The 14,312-nt window shown below is 57.7% G+C and overlaps 1 protein-coding gene across 1 annotated transcript; it reads left to right on the top strand.

Moving 5' to 3' along the window:
* Positions 1-2,708: 2,708 nt before the first annotated feature.
* On the top strand, positions 2,709-13,424 carry OPN4 (opsin 4). Its single transcript, XM_047701689.1, has 11 exons — positions 2,709-2,837; positions 3,315-3,329; positions 4,263-4,393; positions 5,870-6,003; positions 6,330-6,533; positions 7,157-7,328; positions 7,783-7,947; positions 8,911-9,018; positions 9,931-10,111; positions 11,271-11,414; positions 13,386-13,424. The coding sequence occupies exons 1-11, from the start codon at positions 2,709-2,711 to the stop codon at positions 13,422-13,424; spliced, it is 1,422 nt and encodes a 473-aa protein (XP_047557645.1).
* Positions 13,425-14,312: the final 888 nt, after the last annotated feature.

Below are 14,312 nucleotides of genomic sequence, written 5' to 3' on the forward strand. Positions count from 1 at the left end.
AATCCATGGGCATTGTGTTATTTTCCTTTACTTCCTCTCCAATCTGGGCCTTTGTCTATGTCTCAGGAGCAATGGAAGCCGCCAAAGGGTTAAGTATGGGGTTATCTGACTCCATGTTTCCAAATGACTTTAGGGCTGCAGTGGGAAGAATGAGCTGTAAGGCGGGGGCAAGAGAAAAGGGGAAGCCATGAAGAGAGAAGCCATGTACGGGGATGGCAACTTGTTATCAGCTCGGGGGACCGGGGGACACAGAGGTCCCCAGAGCCAGAGGCTGGCCTTGAACATCCGCCTGCCCTCGGCTGCTGGACAGGGAGAGGAAGAGATGCCATCCGAGGGAGTGGGCACTAGCCAGGATGGGACCTGGGAGGGGTTGGAGGCCCCCCTCTCTGTTTGTCCCTGTGCTGATTCCTGGGCGGAGTGGGGCACCAGAGACTGTTGACAGGAAGGCCAGGATGGGCCTGGAGAGGCTGGGCCCCACTCTGAGCCAGGCCTGGAGAGAGATCTGACGGGCAAGGCATAGCAGGGAGCAGAAGTGGGGCTCAGAGGTGGGAATGCAGCTGCATACCTGAGAGGTCTGAGGAGAGTGATGCAAGGTCAAAGGCTCCCCCACTTCAGACCCGTGACTTATAACCAGGACAGCTTGGGCAGCGGTGTGCCCACGGGGGACAGTTAAACACTGTGTCCTCAGAGGCTGGGGCTGCCCGTGTAGCTCTCCTGACTCAGCCTGGACTGCAGGCTCCAAGCAGAGCAGAAGTTGGGCACAGAGGTGTGGAGCATGACAGTCGTGGCTGGGGCCTCCCCTGAAGGGTTGCAACACAGGATGAGGGGATGGAACATCTCAGTGTCACTTCCAAGGGGGCTGTATGTCAGCCACAGAGAAGGGCAATATAAAAGGATTCAATTCCCTGGGCCTTTGGCAGTTGCTCCGAGGCCTGTGTTGCCCTGGGCATGGCCCCTTCTCTTCTGTCCACCCAACAAACCTTTCTGAGAGCTCCTGGTCCTAGCTACTTCACTGCATTCTCTCCTAGTTTTCAGGTTGGAGAGGGAGAGAGGACATTGAATGGGACTTCATGTCAGCTCAGAGATGCTCCCAGCGGCGGTCAGTAGGAAAAACCTTATATTCAAAAGCCAGCAGCTGGTAAGTCCACACTGGGCATTACAAGAAGAAGCAAAGCCAGGGTCCAGCCTCACCCAGCACCCTAGGTGAGCCTCTGTGAGCTAAGACCTGAAATGGAAGGTGTCAGAGGTAAGTGCGTCTGAGCCATGAGTTAACACCTGTTGGGAAGTGCAGCTTCTCTCTCTGAGTGTGGGTGCTCCCACCTGCTGGCCCCAGTCTGGGGCTCAAGGGGAACTGGTTGTAAAGACTGGGAGCTGTCCTAGAGCAAGAGATGGTGTGTGTCTCCACTCCAGGGTTCCACAAACCTCTGCACTGTGTCTCAGGACACGCTCCAAGGTAGAATGTTCTGGAAGCCGAGGGGACACCTGTGAAGACTGCTCAGCTGCCATTCCCTCCAGCTCTGGGACTCTTCACTTTGTTCCCACTGCCTCTTGCAAGACTGGGTGGAAGTGCAGGCCTGGCGACGCCTCCCCCTCTGACGTTCACTCATCTCAGCCAGGCCTGAGTTCCCAGGTCTCTACCAGCTTTGCACTTGGTGGTTTTTAAACATCTTTATACTTCAGGCCACCCGGGTGGCTCAGTTGGTTAAGCGTCTGCCTTCGGCTCCGGTCATGATTCCAGGGTCCAGGGATCGAGTCCAACATCAGGCTCCCTGCTCAGCGGGGCCTGCTTCTCCCTCTCCTCCCCTCTTACTATCTCTGTCTTATATAAATAATATCTTAAAAAGAAATAAAATCTTTATACTTCAATAAAAATTTTATTATCAAAAAACAACAAACAAAAAATGCCTTATGCCCCTGGGGCTAACAATACATTATATGTTAATTTAAAAATAAATAAATAAAAATGCCTTATGGTCTGATTTCACCCTGCTTGTGTGATATCACGACACAACCTCTTAGCTTCTTCATCTGTGCAATGGGTGACAGCCTTGGCTCATGGGGGTGGCTGTGACGATGGGGTGGACTCTTCTGGGCAGAACTGAGGGCCAGGCGCTCCATGGAAAGGGTGAAGCTGCCCTCCCGGACAGCCGTGGGGTTTACTGAGGGCAGCAGCAGCTGTTTCTGATGAGCTCAGGGGAGAAAGAGAGCCTTGTCAGACGGGAGGACAAAGCCTTCTGCCCAGTGTCTGGAAGCCCAAGGACAACAGTCTCCCTTGAAATACACACATTCACACTGACACACACTCTCACACTCATACACACACACACACACACACACACACACACACACACACACACTTTCACACATGGACACCGCCATCATCAGACCTTCTATGGACAGACACCAAGGGACCTGTATCTGGGGGAGCTCGCAGTACTGAGCAACTGGGCATGTGCACTCCCAGCTCTGCTACTTAAAGGTGGGGACAGAGCCTGTGGCTGTGAGTCGCCATAGCTGTGACACTCGTTCCTTTGTGCTTCACTGGACACAGCAGTCATCAGCTTCAAGAATAGCTCCGGGCTGGGTCCACGCAGGACGCGGGAACAGGCGGCTGCAGACTAGGCAGGGGTACAGAGGACAGAGGAAGGTTGGGAGGCTGGGCACAACTAATATCCTGACGGCTTGAGAAAGGACTACCCTGCCTCAGGATGAACCCTCCTTCAGGGCCCAGAGCCCAGGAGCCCAGCTGCGTGGCCACCCCAGCCTCACCCAGCGGGTGGGACGGCTCCCGGAGCAGCACCTCCAGCCTGGGCCAACCTCTGGCCATCAGTGCCACGGTAAGCCGGGGGCCAGTATGTGCGCACACAGAGCCTTCCCTCCGCCCACCCAGGCCTCCCTGCTGGGAACACCCAGGGGCTTTGACAGGGAGAGAGAAAAGACCTGAGCTCCTCTGTGGGATCTTGGGCATGTTACTGGACTCCTCTGGGACTGTCCTCCACAGAGAGGCCAATAGAGGAGAGTATGGGCAAAGTCCGTCCCTGTGGAGAGAGCATCTGAGGAACGGAAAGGCCAACTGTAAGGGACAAGGGGCTGGAATGGCCCAGACCTGCCCTTGGTTGCATGCATTCTTTTCTGAGGGTGGTTGGACACCCCACAGAGGCTTCCAGAGAGGAAGGCACACCAGAGGCGTCTAGATTGTCCGCCCAGAGTGACGTGGTGGGTACCTTCCTGTGCCTCCGTCCTTCTGGCCAGGGCCCCAGGGTCATACCCCATCGAAACCACTGGTAACTGGGGAGGAAGGAGGGTACCCTGAGGACCCTGGGATGTGGGCCTACATCCTGGATTGGACGGGAAGGCTCTGTAGCTATAGGAGATAAGACAGAGACTAAATTGCCCTCCTTTCCAGGAAAGGAGCTGGGGCAGAGGGTTCTTTAAAACCCTCTGTGCTGGACTCAGCAGTGACCCTGGGGGAACCTAAGCTTTCTTTATTCTTTTTTACATTTATTTATTTATTTAAGATTTATTTATTTATTGGGGGGGGGGGCAGACAGAGAGGGAAAGAGAATCTCAAGCAGATTCCCCCAATGAGCGTGAGTCCGACTCGGGGCTCAACCTCACGAACCTGAGATCATGATCTGAGCCAAAATCAACAGTCAGACGCTTAACCGACCTGCCAGCCAGGTGCCCCCAAGCTTTCTTTAAAGGGGAATTCTTTTCCTCTGTCTCACGCCAGGTAATAAGGTCAGCACTCCCCAGTTTTACTGTGGGGGAATACAATCTCTTCATTGAGGTTGGTGAGGGGGTGGGGCTCCAGGGGAAAGGGTTCTGCCACAGCAGAGTCTACAGGGCCTGGAAGACCCTTGCTAACCACTTCGAGTGCTTCGGTCAGGGCCCCTACAGGGGAGAGGAAGCACCGAGGGATAGTTCTGCCTTCTCTGTGGAAAGGTAGACTCACTCCAGCCATGTCCCTCCTTGACAGACATGTGTCACTCTGTTTGTCCAGCCTCCAACAGGTGATCCTAGAAGCCTCATGCCTCTGTGCCATGGTTCAGGAGCTCTGGCTTGACTTCAGAGAGACCGGAGATTCTTCTCCGGTTCAGCCACTTCCTAGCAGTGTGGGCAAGTGGTAGTGCCATTCTGAGCCTCAGTTTCCCTACCAGCCCTCCTGGGAACCTTAACCCTTCCTTCTCAGGGTTATTCCAGATGAAAGGATAATGTGATGCTCTTGTTTGTCTGTCTCTCCACAGGCAGCCGAGGCTCAGGGTGCTGCCTGGGTCCCCTTCCCAACGGTGGATGTTCCAGATCATGCCCACTACACCCTGGGCACAGTGATCCTGCTGGTGGGGCTCACAGGGATGCTGGGCAATCTGATGGTCATCTATACCTTCTGCAGGTGCCTGATTGGCGAGACCAGGGCAAGGGCACTGAGGGCAGCCAGCCATGCAGAGACGGGGCAGGAATGCTGTCGCCAGCTCTGCAGGGCTCTGTCAAGCCTGGGTGGGGACGCCGCAGCCAAGCCTTCTGTGGTCTCAGGACAGGCCTCCATCTTCTAGCTTAGGGAAGGGTCAAAAAAATAGTCCAGGACACACCTTCTGTGTAGGACAAGTGTTTCTATGACTCACATGCCTCTGCCCATTCTGCCATGCTCTCAGCTCACCTCCATGCCACCTGCTCCAGTGGGCATCCTCTCTCTGCCTCGATAAGCAGCCCCACTGGAAACAGGGTCACGAGTCCTCAAGACCTTCAGCAAGAGCCCCTGGCGAGCACCCGAGCTTCTTTCCCCACTGCTCCATTCTTGGGCTGAATGGCCGAGACAGGCAATTCCCTACTTACTACCTATTAGCTGAACTGACTTTGGGCAAATCACTTACTCTCTGTGGGTCCATTTTTCTCTCTCTTTTTAAAATTTATTTATTTAAGAAAGAGAGAGAGAGAGAGAGAAAGAGAGCATGAGCGGGGGTCAGGGGCTGAGGGAGAGGCAAGCTCTCCGTTGAGCAAGGAGCCCAAGGCAGAGCTTGATCCCAGGACTCTGGGATTGTGACTTGAGATGAAGGTAGATGCTTAACCGACTGAGCCACCCAGGCGTCCCTGTGGGTGCATTTTTCTTATCTGCAAAATGGACTTGTGATTGATTTCAGGGAGTCAGTGTAGGATTACGCAAGTTCAGACTGTGCAGTGCCCATCAAATAAGTGTTTGAATCCTGGCCATGTCATCTACTGAGTCTTGTTACCTGGAGCAACCCACCTTGCGGGTGGGAACCTCAGTATTCTCATCTGGAAAAGAGGGAGGGGTAGATGCAAAGATGGATGAGTACGGGAGAGGAGTTTATGAAAGCTCCTGGCCTGTGGGGCACACTCGTCCGTCCCTCTGCCCTGCACCAACCCTGAATATGAAGACTGCAGGGATTCTGGCAGAAGGGGAACCAGGAGGGGTCGCTGGGGACGAAAGAGGTGGAAGGAGCTCTTGGGAAGGCACGTCTGAGCATGCAGGAGGAGGCACTTGGGAGAACTGGCTGGGAGAGGTTCAGTGGAATGAGGGGTGTGACCAAGGAGAGAGAGCCGGTCATGCAGAGTGGTTCCAGAGGGTGAGAGGAGGGAACAGACGAGTCCTAAAGCCAGCTTCGGCCGCACAGAACTGTAGGGACTGTATCGCTCTCCATATGAGACAAGAGTTGCTGCCTAGGGGGGGTTCTTAGATCACGCCGTCAGGCCCTAGAGCTGTCTGGCTGGTGGTTGCTGGGCAGCAGGACAAGTCGTGGCCTGTGGCTCGTTCCCGTGTGCGTGTGTGTGCGTGTGTGCATGTGTGTGTACATAGTTCGGGGAAGCTCCCCAGCAGAAGCACCTCCTGACAGCTTCCAACCCTTTGCAGGACCAGAGGCCTCAGAACACCCTCCAACATGTTCATTATCAACCTTGCGGTCAGCGACTTTTTCATGTCCTTCACCCAGGCCCCCGTCTTCTTCGTCAGCAGCCTCCATAAGCGGTGGCTCTTTGGGGAGGCAGGTAGACCTTCAGGGTTCCCTTCTGCTAGAGGGAGGAGGCAGGTTGTGGCAGGGGATGCCCGCAGTGGAGGCTGGCCTCGGATGAGGAGGTCATTGGCTCTTCCTGGGCAGAGAGTGGGTGGTTACCCTTGACCCCGTGAGTGAGCAAGAGGCAAGACTCAGCCTCTGGGCCAGATGTGGCAAGTAGCCAGGGTGTAGAGGGACTCAGGGTGGCTTTTCTGGAGAGCTGAAGGCAGGAGCTGAATATGTGCCATCCCCAGACCCTCCCTCCCTGGGGTACCTCATGGGCTCCCGCCATGGCCTGAGGTCAGGGAGCTGTGCCCACAGGCTGCGAGTTCTATGCCTTCTGTGGGGCTGTCTTCGGCATCACCTCCATGATTACCCTGATGGCCATCGCTCTGGACCGCTACCTGGTGATCACGCACCCACTGGCCGCCATTGGGGTGGTGTCCAAGAGGCGGGCAGCACTTGTCCTGGTGGGCGTCTGGCTCTATGCCCTGGCCTGGAGTCTGCCACCCTTCTTTGGCTGGAGTAAGTAGACTGGGGGAATTGAGAGAGAGGAAGATAAACTGGGTGGGGCAAGTTTAAGGGGCAGGTAGATAGACTTGCATTCGTCAGCTGGCAAGAGGGGCCAAGGGAGTGCTTAAGCCTCGAGACAGGTGGATACTCCTTCACGGGGCATGACTAGCAGCAGGGGAAACCGAGGTAGCTCCATCAGCAATCCGAGCATGACCCGGGCTCCCACCCCCAAATACCAGGGGAGACCACTGTTTCCTGGCTGGTGGGAAGTGACAGAGGCTTCCGATGCTGAGGCAGGCCTTGGTGTGTGTGCTTGAGCAGGTGGGAGGGTTAGCAGCCAGGCACCCACCTTTCTGTGGCAGGACCACAAACCTGGCCCAAATCTGGAAGAGTAAGACTGGGGGCTACGGTCGGGTCTCTGTTCCAGCCTGGTAAAAATGGGCAGCAGTGGGCTCTGCTGGCTAGAACTGGCTGGGAAAGCTCCCTCCACACGCTCCAGCTTCCTCATGGCAGTGGGCAGGGCTGGAGAGGGGAGCAGTGTTCCGGGAGCCTGGACCCCACATCCAAAGCCCCTGCTGGATGAGGAGCCTGAAGCAGGCTGCTCCGAAGGCTGAGCATCGACTCCTGACTCCCAGGCGCCTACGTACCCGAGGGGCTGCTGACCTCCTGCTCCTGGGACTACATGAGCTTCACTCCGTCAGTCCGAGCCTACACCATGCTGCTCTTCTGCTTCGTGTTCTTCCTCCCCCTGCTGGTCATCATCTACTCCTACATCTTCATCTTCAGGGCCATCCGGGAGACAGGCCGGTAAGAGCTGGGCTCGGAGGAGGGGCTAGATGGGAGGGTGGCCACGCCCCTCAGCCAGGACGACCCGACCCTGTCCCCAGCCTCACGCTGCGCCCTCCCCTCCCCAGGAGATTCTCAGCTCCAGATGGGCAAAGACAAGCTGAGCCCATGTGCTTAGAGGGTGAGGTGCCCAGGGACCGGCACAACCTGGGCGCCTAGAAAAGTCTCAAGAGACAGGGGCTTCTGAGGAGGGGCCTTTAGGCTTAATCGGGAGGAAGTCGGCTGGTAGGGAAAACCCCACAGGCGGAACCACAGGGAGGTGCTTTGGCTGGATGTAATGGAGAACTTTCTGAGAGTCAGGGCTCCCTGTGTTGGAGAGAATGGCCAGGTCCAGGGAACCTCCCCACAGCATCCATGACCGCGGCCTTCACTGCCACCAGAGTGGGGTCAGACTTGGACTTTGCGCCTGTGCTAGGGCTCTCCAGACTTTCAGGGCCTGTGAGGGCGGTGTCAGGTCCCCCCGACAACGGCAGCGGCTGCAGAGAGAGTGGAAAATGGCCAAGATTGAGCTGCTGGTCATCCTTCTCTTTGTGCTTTCCTGGGCCCCCTACTCCACTGTGGCCCTGACGGCCTTTGCTGGGTGAGCAGTGCCTAAGGGGCTGGGACAGGGGCTGGAGGGGGTGGGAGAACGGTAAGGGGACCCTGGGGTGGCCTGTCCCTCCCCAGCCCAAGCCCAAGCCCAAGCCAGCCATTTTCACACCCAAAGTCCTGCCTTACAGGCATTCATTAATTCTCTCTGTGGTTGTGGTAGTGGCAGCGAGATTCCCCAAGGGAGATGGCCCCGCCATGTCCTGGAGGCACTGGGACATACGCTGGGGGAGCTCTCAGCCATGGTGGGTTTGATCTGAGGGCCCGCAGGGGCTCCCAGGTCCTACCAGATCCCACAGGAACACAAGACTCTCCCTGAGATTCTGGTTCCCTCTTCACCTGGGCTGTGGGCACACGGCCTGGGGTGCCGCTCACCTCCTGCCTGCCAGTCCTTCGTGGCTAGTCTGGGGACTTGATGTCTGCAGCAGCGAGGACATAGGCCAGACTTCAGAAGCACTTTGAGACAGTGAGAGTTGTTTATCCTGGGAAGTGTCTGGGTCCAAGACCTGCTTGTGCAGGAAGGGCCTGGTCCCCGGTAAGACTGTCATGTGAAGTCCCTCCAAGAGAGCTGGGGAACAGTGGGTCTCAGGATTGTGGGGGGTGGGGGAGGAGCTGGCCAGAGGCCCAGAGGTCCTCGGGGTGGGGAGGGCTTCCTGCCTGCAGCACAGGCTCCGGGCTATCATGGGACTGGGCAGGGCCCCCCCACCCCAGCCTGCCTTATCTTCCTCCAGCAACCCTCCCTTATCGGCTCCCCAGGTTTCCGCTCACCTCAGGTCAGAATTCTCCCTGCATTTCAGTCCCTCTCATGAGGCTGGCTTGGCCGTGCTAGTTTGTGCCAGGCTGGGTGTAGCCCACAGGGCCTGGCCCAGGGGAAGCAGGTTCCTGAGAGGGCAGGTGGGCTGTGGAGTCTCTGGGAGGGCCAGCTAGCAGGGGAACCATGGCTTCTCTGTCCTAGGTACGCCCATGTCCTGACGCCCTACATGAATACAGTGCCTGCTGTCATCGCCAAGGCCTCTGCCATCCACAACCCCATCATCTATGCCATCACCCACCCCAAGTACAGGTGCAGCCCTCCTCCAGGACCCAGCCCCAGGTCCCCAGGCCATGGAGGGCCTGAAGCCATGAATGGGAGCAGAGACTGGCCATCTTTTCTGTCTCTCCTATATGCACTGGGTGGGGGCCTCTAGCAGCTGGGAGCAGCCAGTGACACTGGATGAGGTCTGGAGCTGGTGTGACCCCCTCTGCTGCTCCAGTTTCCCAGGGGTATCAGCTTGGAGGGACATCAGAGCCCCTTGGACAGTGTCCAGTTCTGCCTATGGGATTTGGGGAGCCAAGGCCAAAAGGCAGCTGGGATGGCCGATCTGCAGTGATACCCCCTACAGAGAGAAGCCCCCAGACAGCAGTGTCCTGGAGAGACCACAGTAGGGAGAGGTTCAAGGGCCCTGGTGGATCCCAGGTGTGGTTTTGGCCCAGAGTGCTCTCTGCTGATGGGATTCCCAGCACAGCCGGCCTCTCCTTCGAGAGGCCCTTCAGTGCCTCCTGCCTGGTGGGGTCAGTAACTTGCCACCATGCTGAGGCCAGGGGCAGGCTCAGAGGCTCCTTGGGGATTGTCCCTGGTCCTCACTGGGAGAGATGCAGCCTGGGCCAGCCCCTTGAGAGCTGAGACCAAGCACCGTGCCGAACCTGCTACCCTCCTTGCCCATGGCCCCTGTGTCTGTCTGTCCCTCCTCAAGGCTATGAGCCTGTCAGTGTCTTTCAACCCAGCATCTGTCTGGCCTTCCTCACCTCTTGTGACTGCCAGTGTATTTTTGTCCGTTCCCATCACTCCAGCATTTGTCCTCATAACCCCAGTGTCTGAACCACCCATTTCCCACATTCTGTCCACTCCCATTAGCCCCACAGCAGTCTGTCCATCCACCCCCATCTCCTGGTGTCTGCGTGTTCATCCCCCTAACCAGATGTGCTGTTCCTGCAGAATGGCCATTGCCCAGCACCTGCCCTGCCTGGGGGTGCTGCTCGGTGTGTCGGGCCAGCGCACTGGCCCCTTCGCCAGCTACCGCTCCACCCACCGCTCCACATTGAGCAGCCAGGCCTCAGACCTCAGCTGGATCTCCGGACAGAGGCGCCATGCATCCCTGGGCTCAGAGAGCGAGGTGGTAAGGATGCAGTGGTCTCCCGAGGCTGGCACCTTGCCCTCCTCTCCTCAACCAGGCCAGCCTCAGGCCTCTGAGACCCAAGGGCCCTCAGGAAGCTGGGACGCTAGCAGGAAGAGCCCTCCATGACTGTCCCAGGGCCTTCCCTTGCCCCATCCCCTGTGACAGGCAGGGGCCCTGGGGCCAGAGAGGCAATGGGTTGGCCCAAGGTCACCCAGTAGCAGGGCCGGACTGACGCATCTTCCAATGCCAGGCCATCTCTCTTCCATGCTGGCAGTATTCCAGAAGCTGAGAGCCGTGAAAAGACAGGCATTTCTGGCCATAGATGGGCCTCCTGAGACCCAGGCAGGAGCTAGCTCAGGGTCCTTTGTTCTTAGCCTTAAGCCCCCTCCTCCTGGGAGCCTTGAGGAGCCCACAGGATACAACAGAAGGAGTTCTGGCCCAGGAGTCTGAGGACCTGGAGTCACGCCTCAGTTCTACCGGAGCCTCACTGTGTGACCTCAGGCAGGTCACTCACCCCCTCTGAGCCTCTGTGTTCTTCTCTAAAAGGGAAAACAGTTGTGTCTACATCCAAGACTGGCTAGGGTGCCCACGGGTGGGTGCTGACCCCACAGCTGGTGTTAGCCCTGGGAACTACCAGCCTGCCAGCCCCTCTTTGGGGCCCGGGGCTGGGATGCCCCCTAATGTCCCCAGGAGAGCTCTCTGTGCTGTGACCTCCTGTCCTCAGCCACACCTGGGCTCCTCCATCATTGTACTACAGGGCCCATGGTTGGCTTCGCCCAGAATATCCACTGACCTCTTCCCACTGCTTCCATCCCTGGAGAGCCTCAGTTGAGGGGCAAAGGGGGGAGATGTCAGAGGTCCCTTCCTTGACCACACATAGTGAATGATATCAAAGGAGTGAATGCTATCTGTCAACAAAGATCTGGACCCTCGTAAAGACGGACCATCCCACATGCTTAAGAAGGCCCACACTCACACATCTGCCAAAGGCACTCACAGATGGCAGGGATTTTGTGACCAGCAAGCCTCCAGGGTTGTGGACCTTCCTGTAGTGAACACCTATGCAGAGGATGGAGACAGTCTTTGCTGGGGATGAGGGCAGGAGCGGGGCTTAGGAAAGGTCCCCCTCCCTTCAGTGTAACTGTCCCACCTTTCCCAGGGCTGGATGGACACAGAGGCAGCAGCCATGTGGGAGGCTGCCCAGCAAGTGAACGCTCGCTTCCCCGGCAGTCAGGGCCTGGAGGACATGGAAACCAAGGCCCCTCTCAGGCCCGGGGAGCAGGAAGTGGAGACTTCTGGGAAGGTGATTGGGCCGGGCCCCTGCCAATTCATACAGGGGTGGGGACAATGGGCAAGTGGCCAAAAAAAGGGAGCTATTTTTGTGGGCAGGTCCAGCACCCTCTGGGAATCACTCCTTCCCCACCCAGATGTCCCCTTTCCTGTTTGGGGTGCCTGGAGATCTCTGGGACTCCACGATGTTCTAAGCAGGCCTGAGTGAGTCTGGACCGCACCTGAGAGTGTCTGTGGGATGGTGGGACTCTGACTTTGTACATCCATGGCCGGCAGCAGGGGTCTTGCGGTGCTGTGGGAAACGTGCAGCATGTGTAAGTGTGTACAGCCGGACAGAATGTGTGTGTACAGTGAAGTGTAACTTGTGCCTGTGTGTGACCATGTGCCCTGCACATGTTCTCTGTCACTGTGACACCGCAGGGCACAGAACCAAGTGTCTCAACAGGTCTGCTCTAAGCTGCCCGTGACAAAGGGTGGCTGGTGTGTACCTCTCTGCATGATTGGAGGCTGGACTTACCTGGTGGGGGGTGCTGTGAGCTGTGTATGTGCTCACAGTGAATGCCCTGAGATTAGGATGTCACCCAGAATACTTGTGGCTATTAAAAGAAGGCCAGCTGTCAGCCCAAGTGCCTATGGAACGGAATGTCGATGGTGATTAGAGAAGGCTATATTCTGGAACGCTGGAAATGCCATGTGCACAGGCCCCGAGGCTACCCTTCCCCCTCCCTTCTCAGCAGACAGCTCCCCACCCAACCCCTCCATTCACACCCGTACAACAACCCCCAGCTCCTGGGCTCTCTTGGGCTTCCCCACGAGCCCAAGACCATCTCCTGCCTTACTTCCCCGAGGCTGTTACCTCGGCATCCCAGACAGGGGGGGACCTGGGCTTCTCCTTCCAACTGTGGAGCCCCTGCCTCTCCTGGGGAACACTGGCTCCGGCCTCAGGAAGGACTCACTCCCCAATCCTGAGCCTGGGCACTGTGCACGGCCACAGAGGCCAGGACAGAGATGGGAAGTGCCCCTCGGACTTGGGGGCGGTGCGTGATGAAAGACAGTGTGCCGTCCTGGAGGGAATACTGGGCTGGGCTGTGGCACAGGGTGGAGAGGGACGGCACATCAGCGGTCACCTAACACGTGTGATAAGCACTGCCATCACACAGGGTGCTGAAAGAGGAGGCAAGTCCCCGAGAGCTCCCCAGGGAAGGTGGAGGTGAAGCAAGGATTGCCAGGCAGCGAGGGGGTCATGCTGAGTCGTCCAGGCAGAGGGGACGCCCTGTGTGAATGCAGCAGGGGGGGCCTGGGGGGTGGAGCTTGGGGTGTCTGGGAACACAATGTTGCTCTGTGACCAGGGAACAGCCAAAGGGACTCTGGGAGCTGGTGGTGGGGACAGAAGAGAAGAAAAGAAGGGCAGGAGGTGGTCAGAACTGTGGGAGGCCCAATCAGGTGTCTAGCCCTGAGCCTGGGGAGCAGGGAGCCCTCAGAGGGAGAACTGAGCTGGGGCCCTGTGGTGGCTCGGTCAGCCTCGCGGGGTTGTAGGGCTTCTCTGCAGTGTCTGGGGAAGCAGAGGTTGAAAGGGATGAGGTGGCAGGGAAAAGCCCAGAGGAAGCTGATGCTGTAGGATGGGCAAGAAATGGGGCGTTGAAGGCAGCAGAGAGAGAGGGAATGCTGGGGCCCCAGGAGGAGTGGAGGAAGTGGGGGCGAGGGGAGCTGAGTCCTGCCCGACTGCATGAGTCAGAGAACTTGGGAGACATCCCAGGGGGACGTCCTATCAGTGGCCTTAGGCATGGCCCTCCATCCTCCAGGCCATATGGCCTGTGGTCTCGGGGAAGGACCATCCCCCAGTCAGGACACCACCTGGCCCCTCTAGGCAACCTCCCTTCACCGCTCTTCACTGCTCGGTGACCCTATACGTGGTGGCTCATTGGGAGACTGCTCCCAGGGGGACGCTCTGTGGGCTAAACAGATGTGTGCTGTTTGCTTTCAGACCAAGGGGCTGCTCCCCAGCCCGAACCCCAGGATGTAGGGCGCCCATTGGCTCCCCTTTTCTTCTGGGACACATCCAGCCCCTTCACCTCCCCTTCATACACACAGACCCAGGATTACCCCCAGGAGCCTACAGGCTTTGAAGTGGCCCTGTCACCTGTGCCGTGCTGGATTCACGACCCCAACACCACCAAACTCCTGCCCTGCCAAGTGCTCTCATCTCAACAGCCTATACCCTAGGCTCAGCCTGAAGTGCGGGAGCCCAGGCCCTCCTGCTTCCCACAGTCGTCCGCCTCTCCTCAAATGCTGTGTGCTATGATTGTCCAGGCAATGACAATGGCGACAGCTCCGTGGGACACGCTGGCTAACTGTGAGCTGCCTCTGCATCCAGGCTGGGCCTTTCACTGACACGGGCAGGCCAGCTCGGCATCCCTGCAGCCCTCCTTGGAAGCCAAGCACAGACCTTCCTGCACAGGAAGCCATCATTTGCCTGTTCTGCCACACACCTGCTTCCTGAGTGCTCTGTCTGCCATGGCCCACACTCTTCTATAGGGACATGTCTGCATGCACCACGCACAGGCGTGTGCACTCTGTACCTGTGGTTTGTCTAAGTCCATCCCGGGGCCCTATGGCTCTGACAGTGTATAGGAAAATAAAAAGCAGAGAAGTTCTCCTCAGATAAGCATGGTCTTTACCTATGAGTGTGGTGATGGAGGAGAGACCCAGGGCCTGACCTCTGATGCCCACAGTGGCCTCTCTTTCTCCCCTCCCTCTCTCCCCCACCTGGCCTCTCTCACTCCTGAAGCCTCCATCTCAAACTTCGAAGGGCAGGGTGGAGAAGGGACAGACATTGGGCTTGCCCCTGTCCCCAACCCCCAGTAGGCTGCTGTTATCAGGAAACACTTCATGCCCATCCTCTGGGGGGCCA

The sequence above is a fragment of the Lutra lutra genome, chromosome 14 (genome assembly GCF_902655055.1).
Source record: "Lutra lutra chromosome 14, mLutLut1.2, whole genome shotgun sequence".
Lineage (NCBI taxonomy): Eukaryota > Metazoa > Chordata > Mammalia > Carnivora > Mustelidae > Lutra > Lutra lutra.

Coding starts and splice junctions, on each gene's coding strand:
- OPN4 (XM_047701689.1), top strand. CDS start 2,709: ATGAACCCTCCTTCAGGGCCCAGAGCCCAGGAGCCCAGCTGCGTGGCC. Junction 7,329..7,782: donor GCCATCCGGGAGACAGGCCG/GTAAGAGCTGGG, acceptor CGCCTGTGCTAG/GGCTCTCCAGACTTTCAGGG. Junction 7,948..8,910: donor GCCCTGACGGCCTTTGCTGG/GTGAGCAGTGCC, acceptor TCTCTGTCCTAG/GTACGCCCATGTCCTGACGC.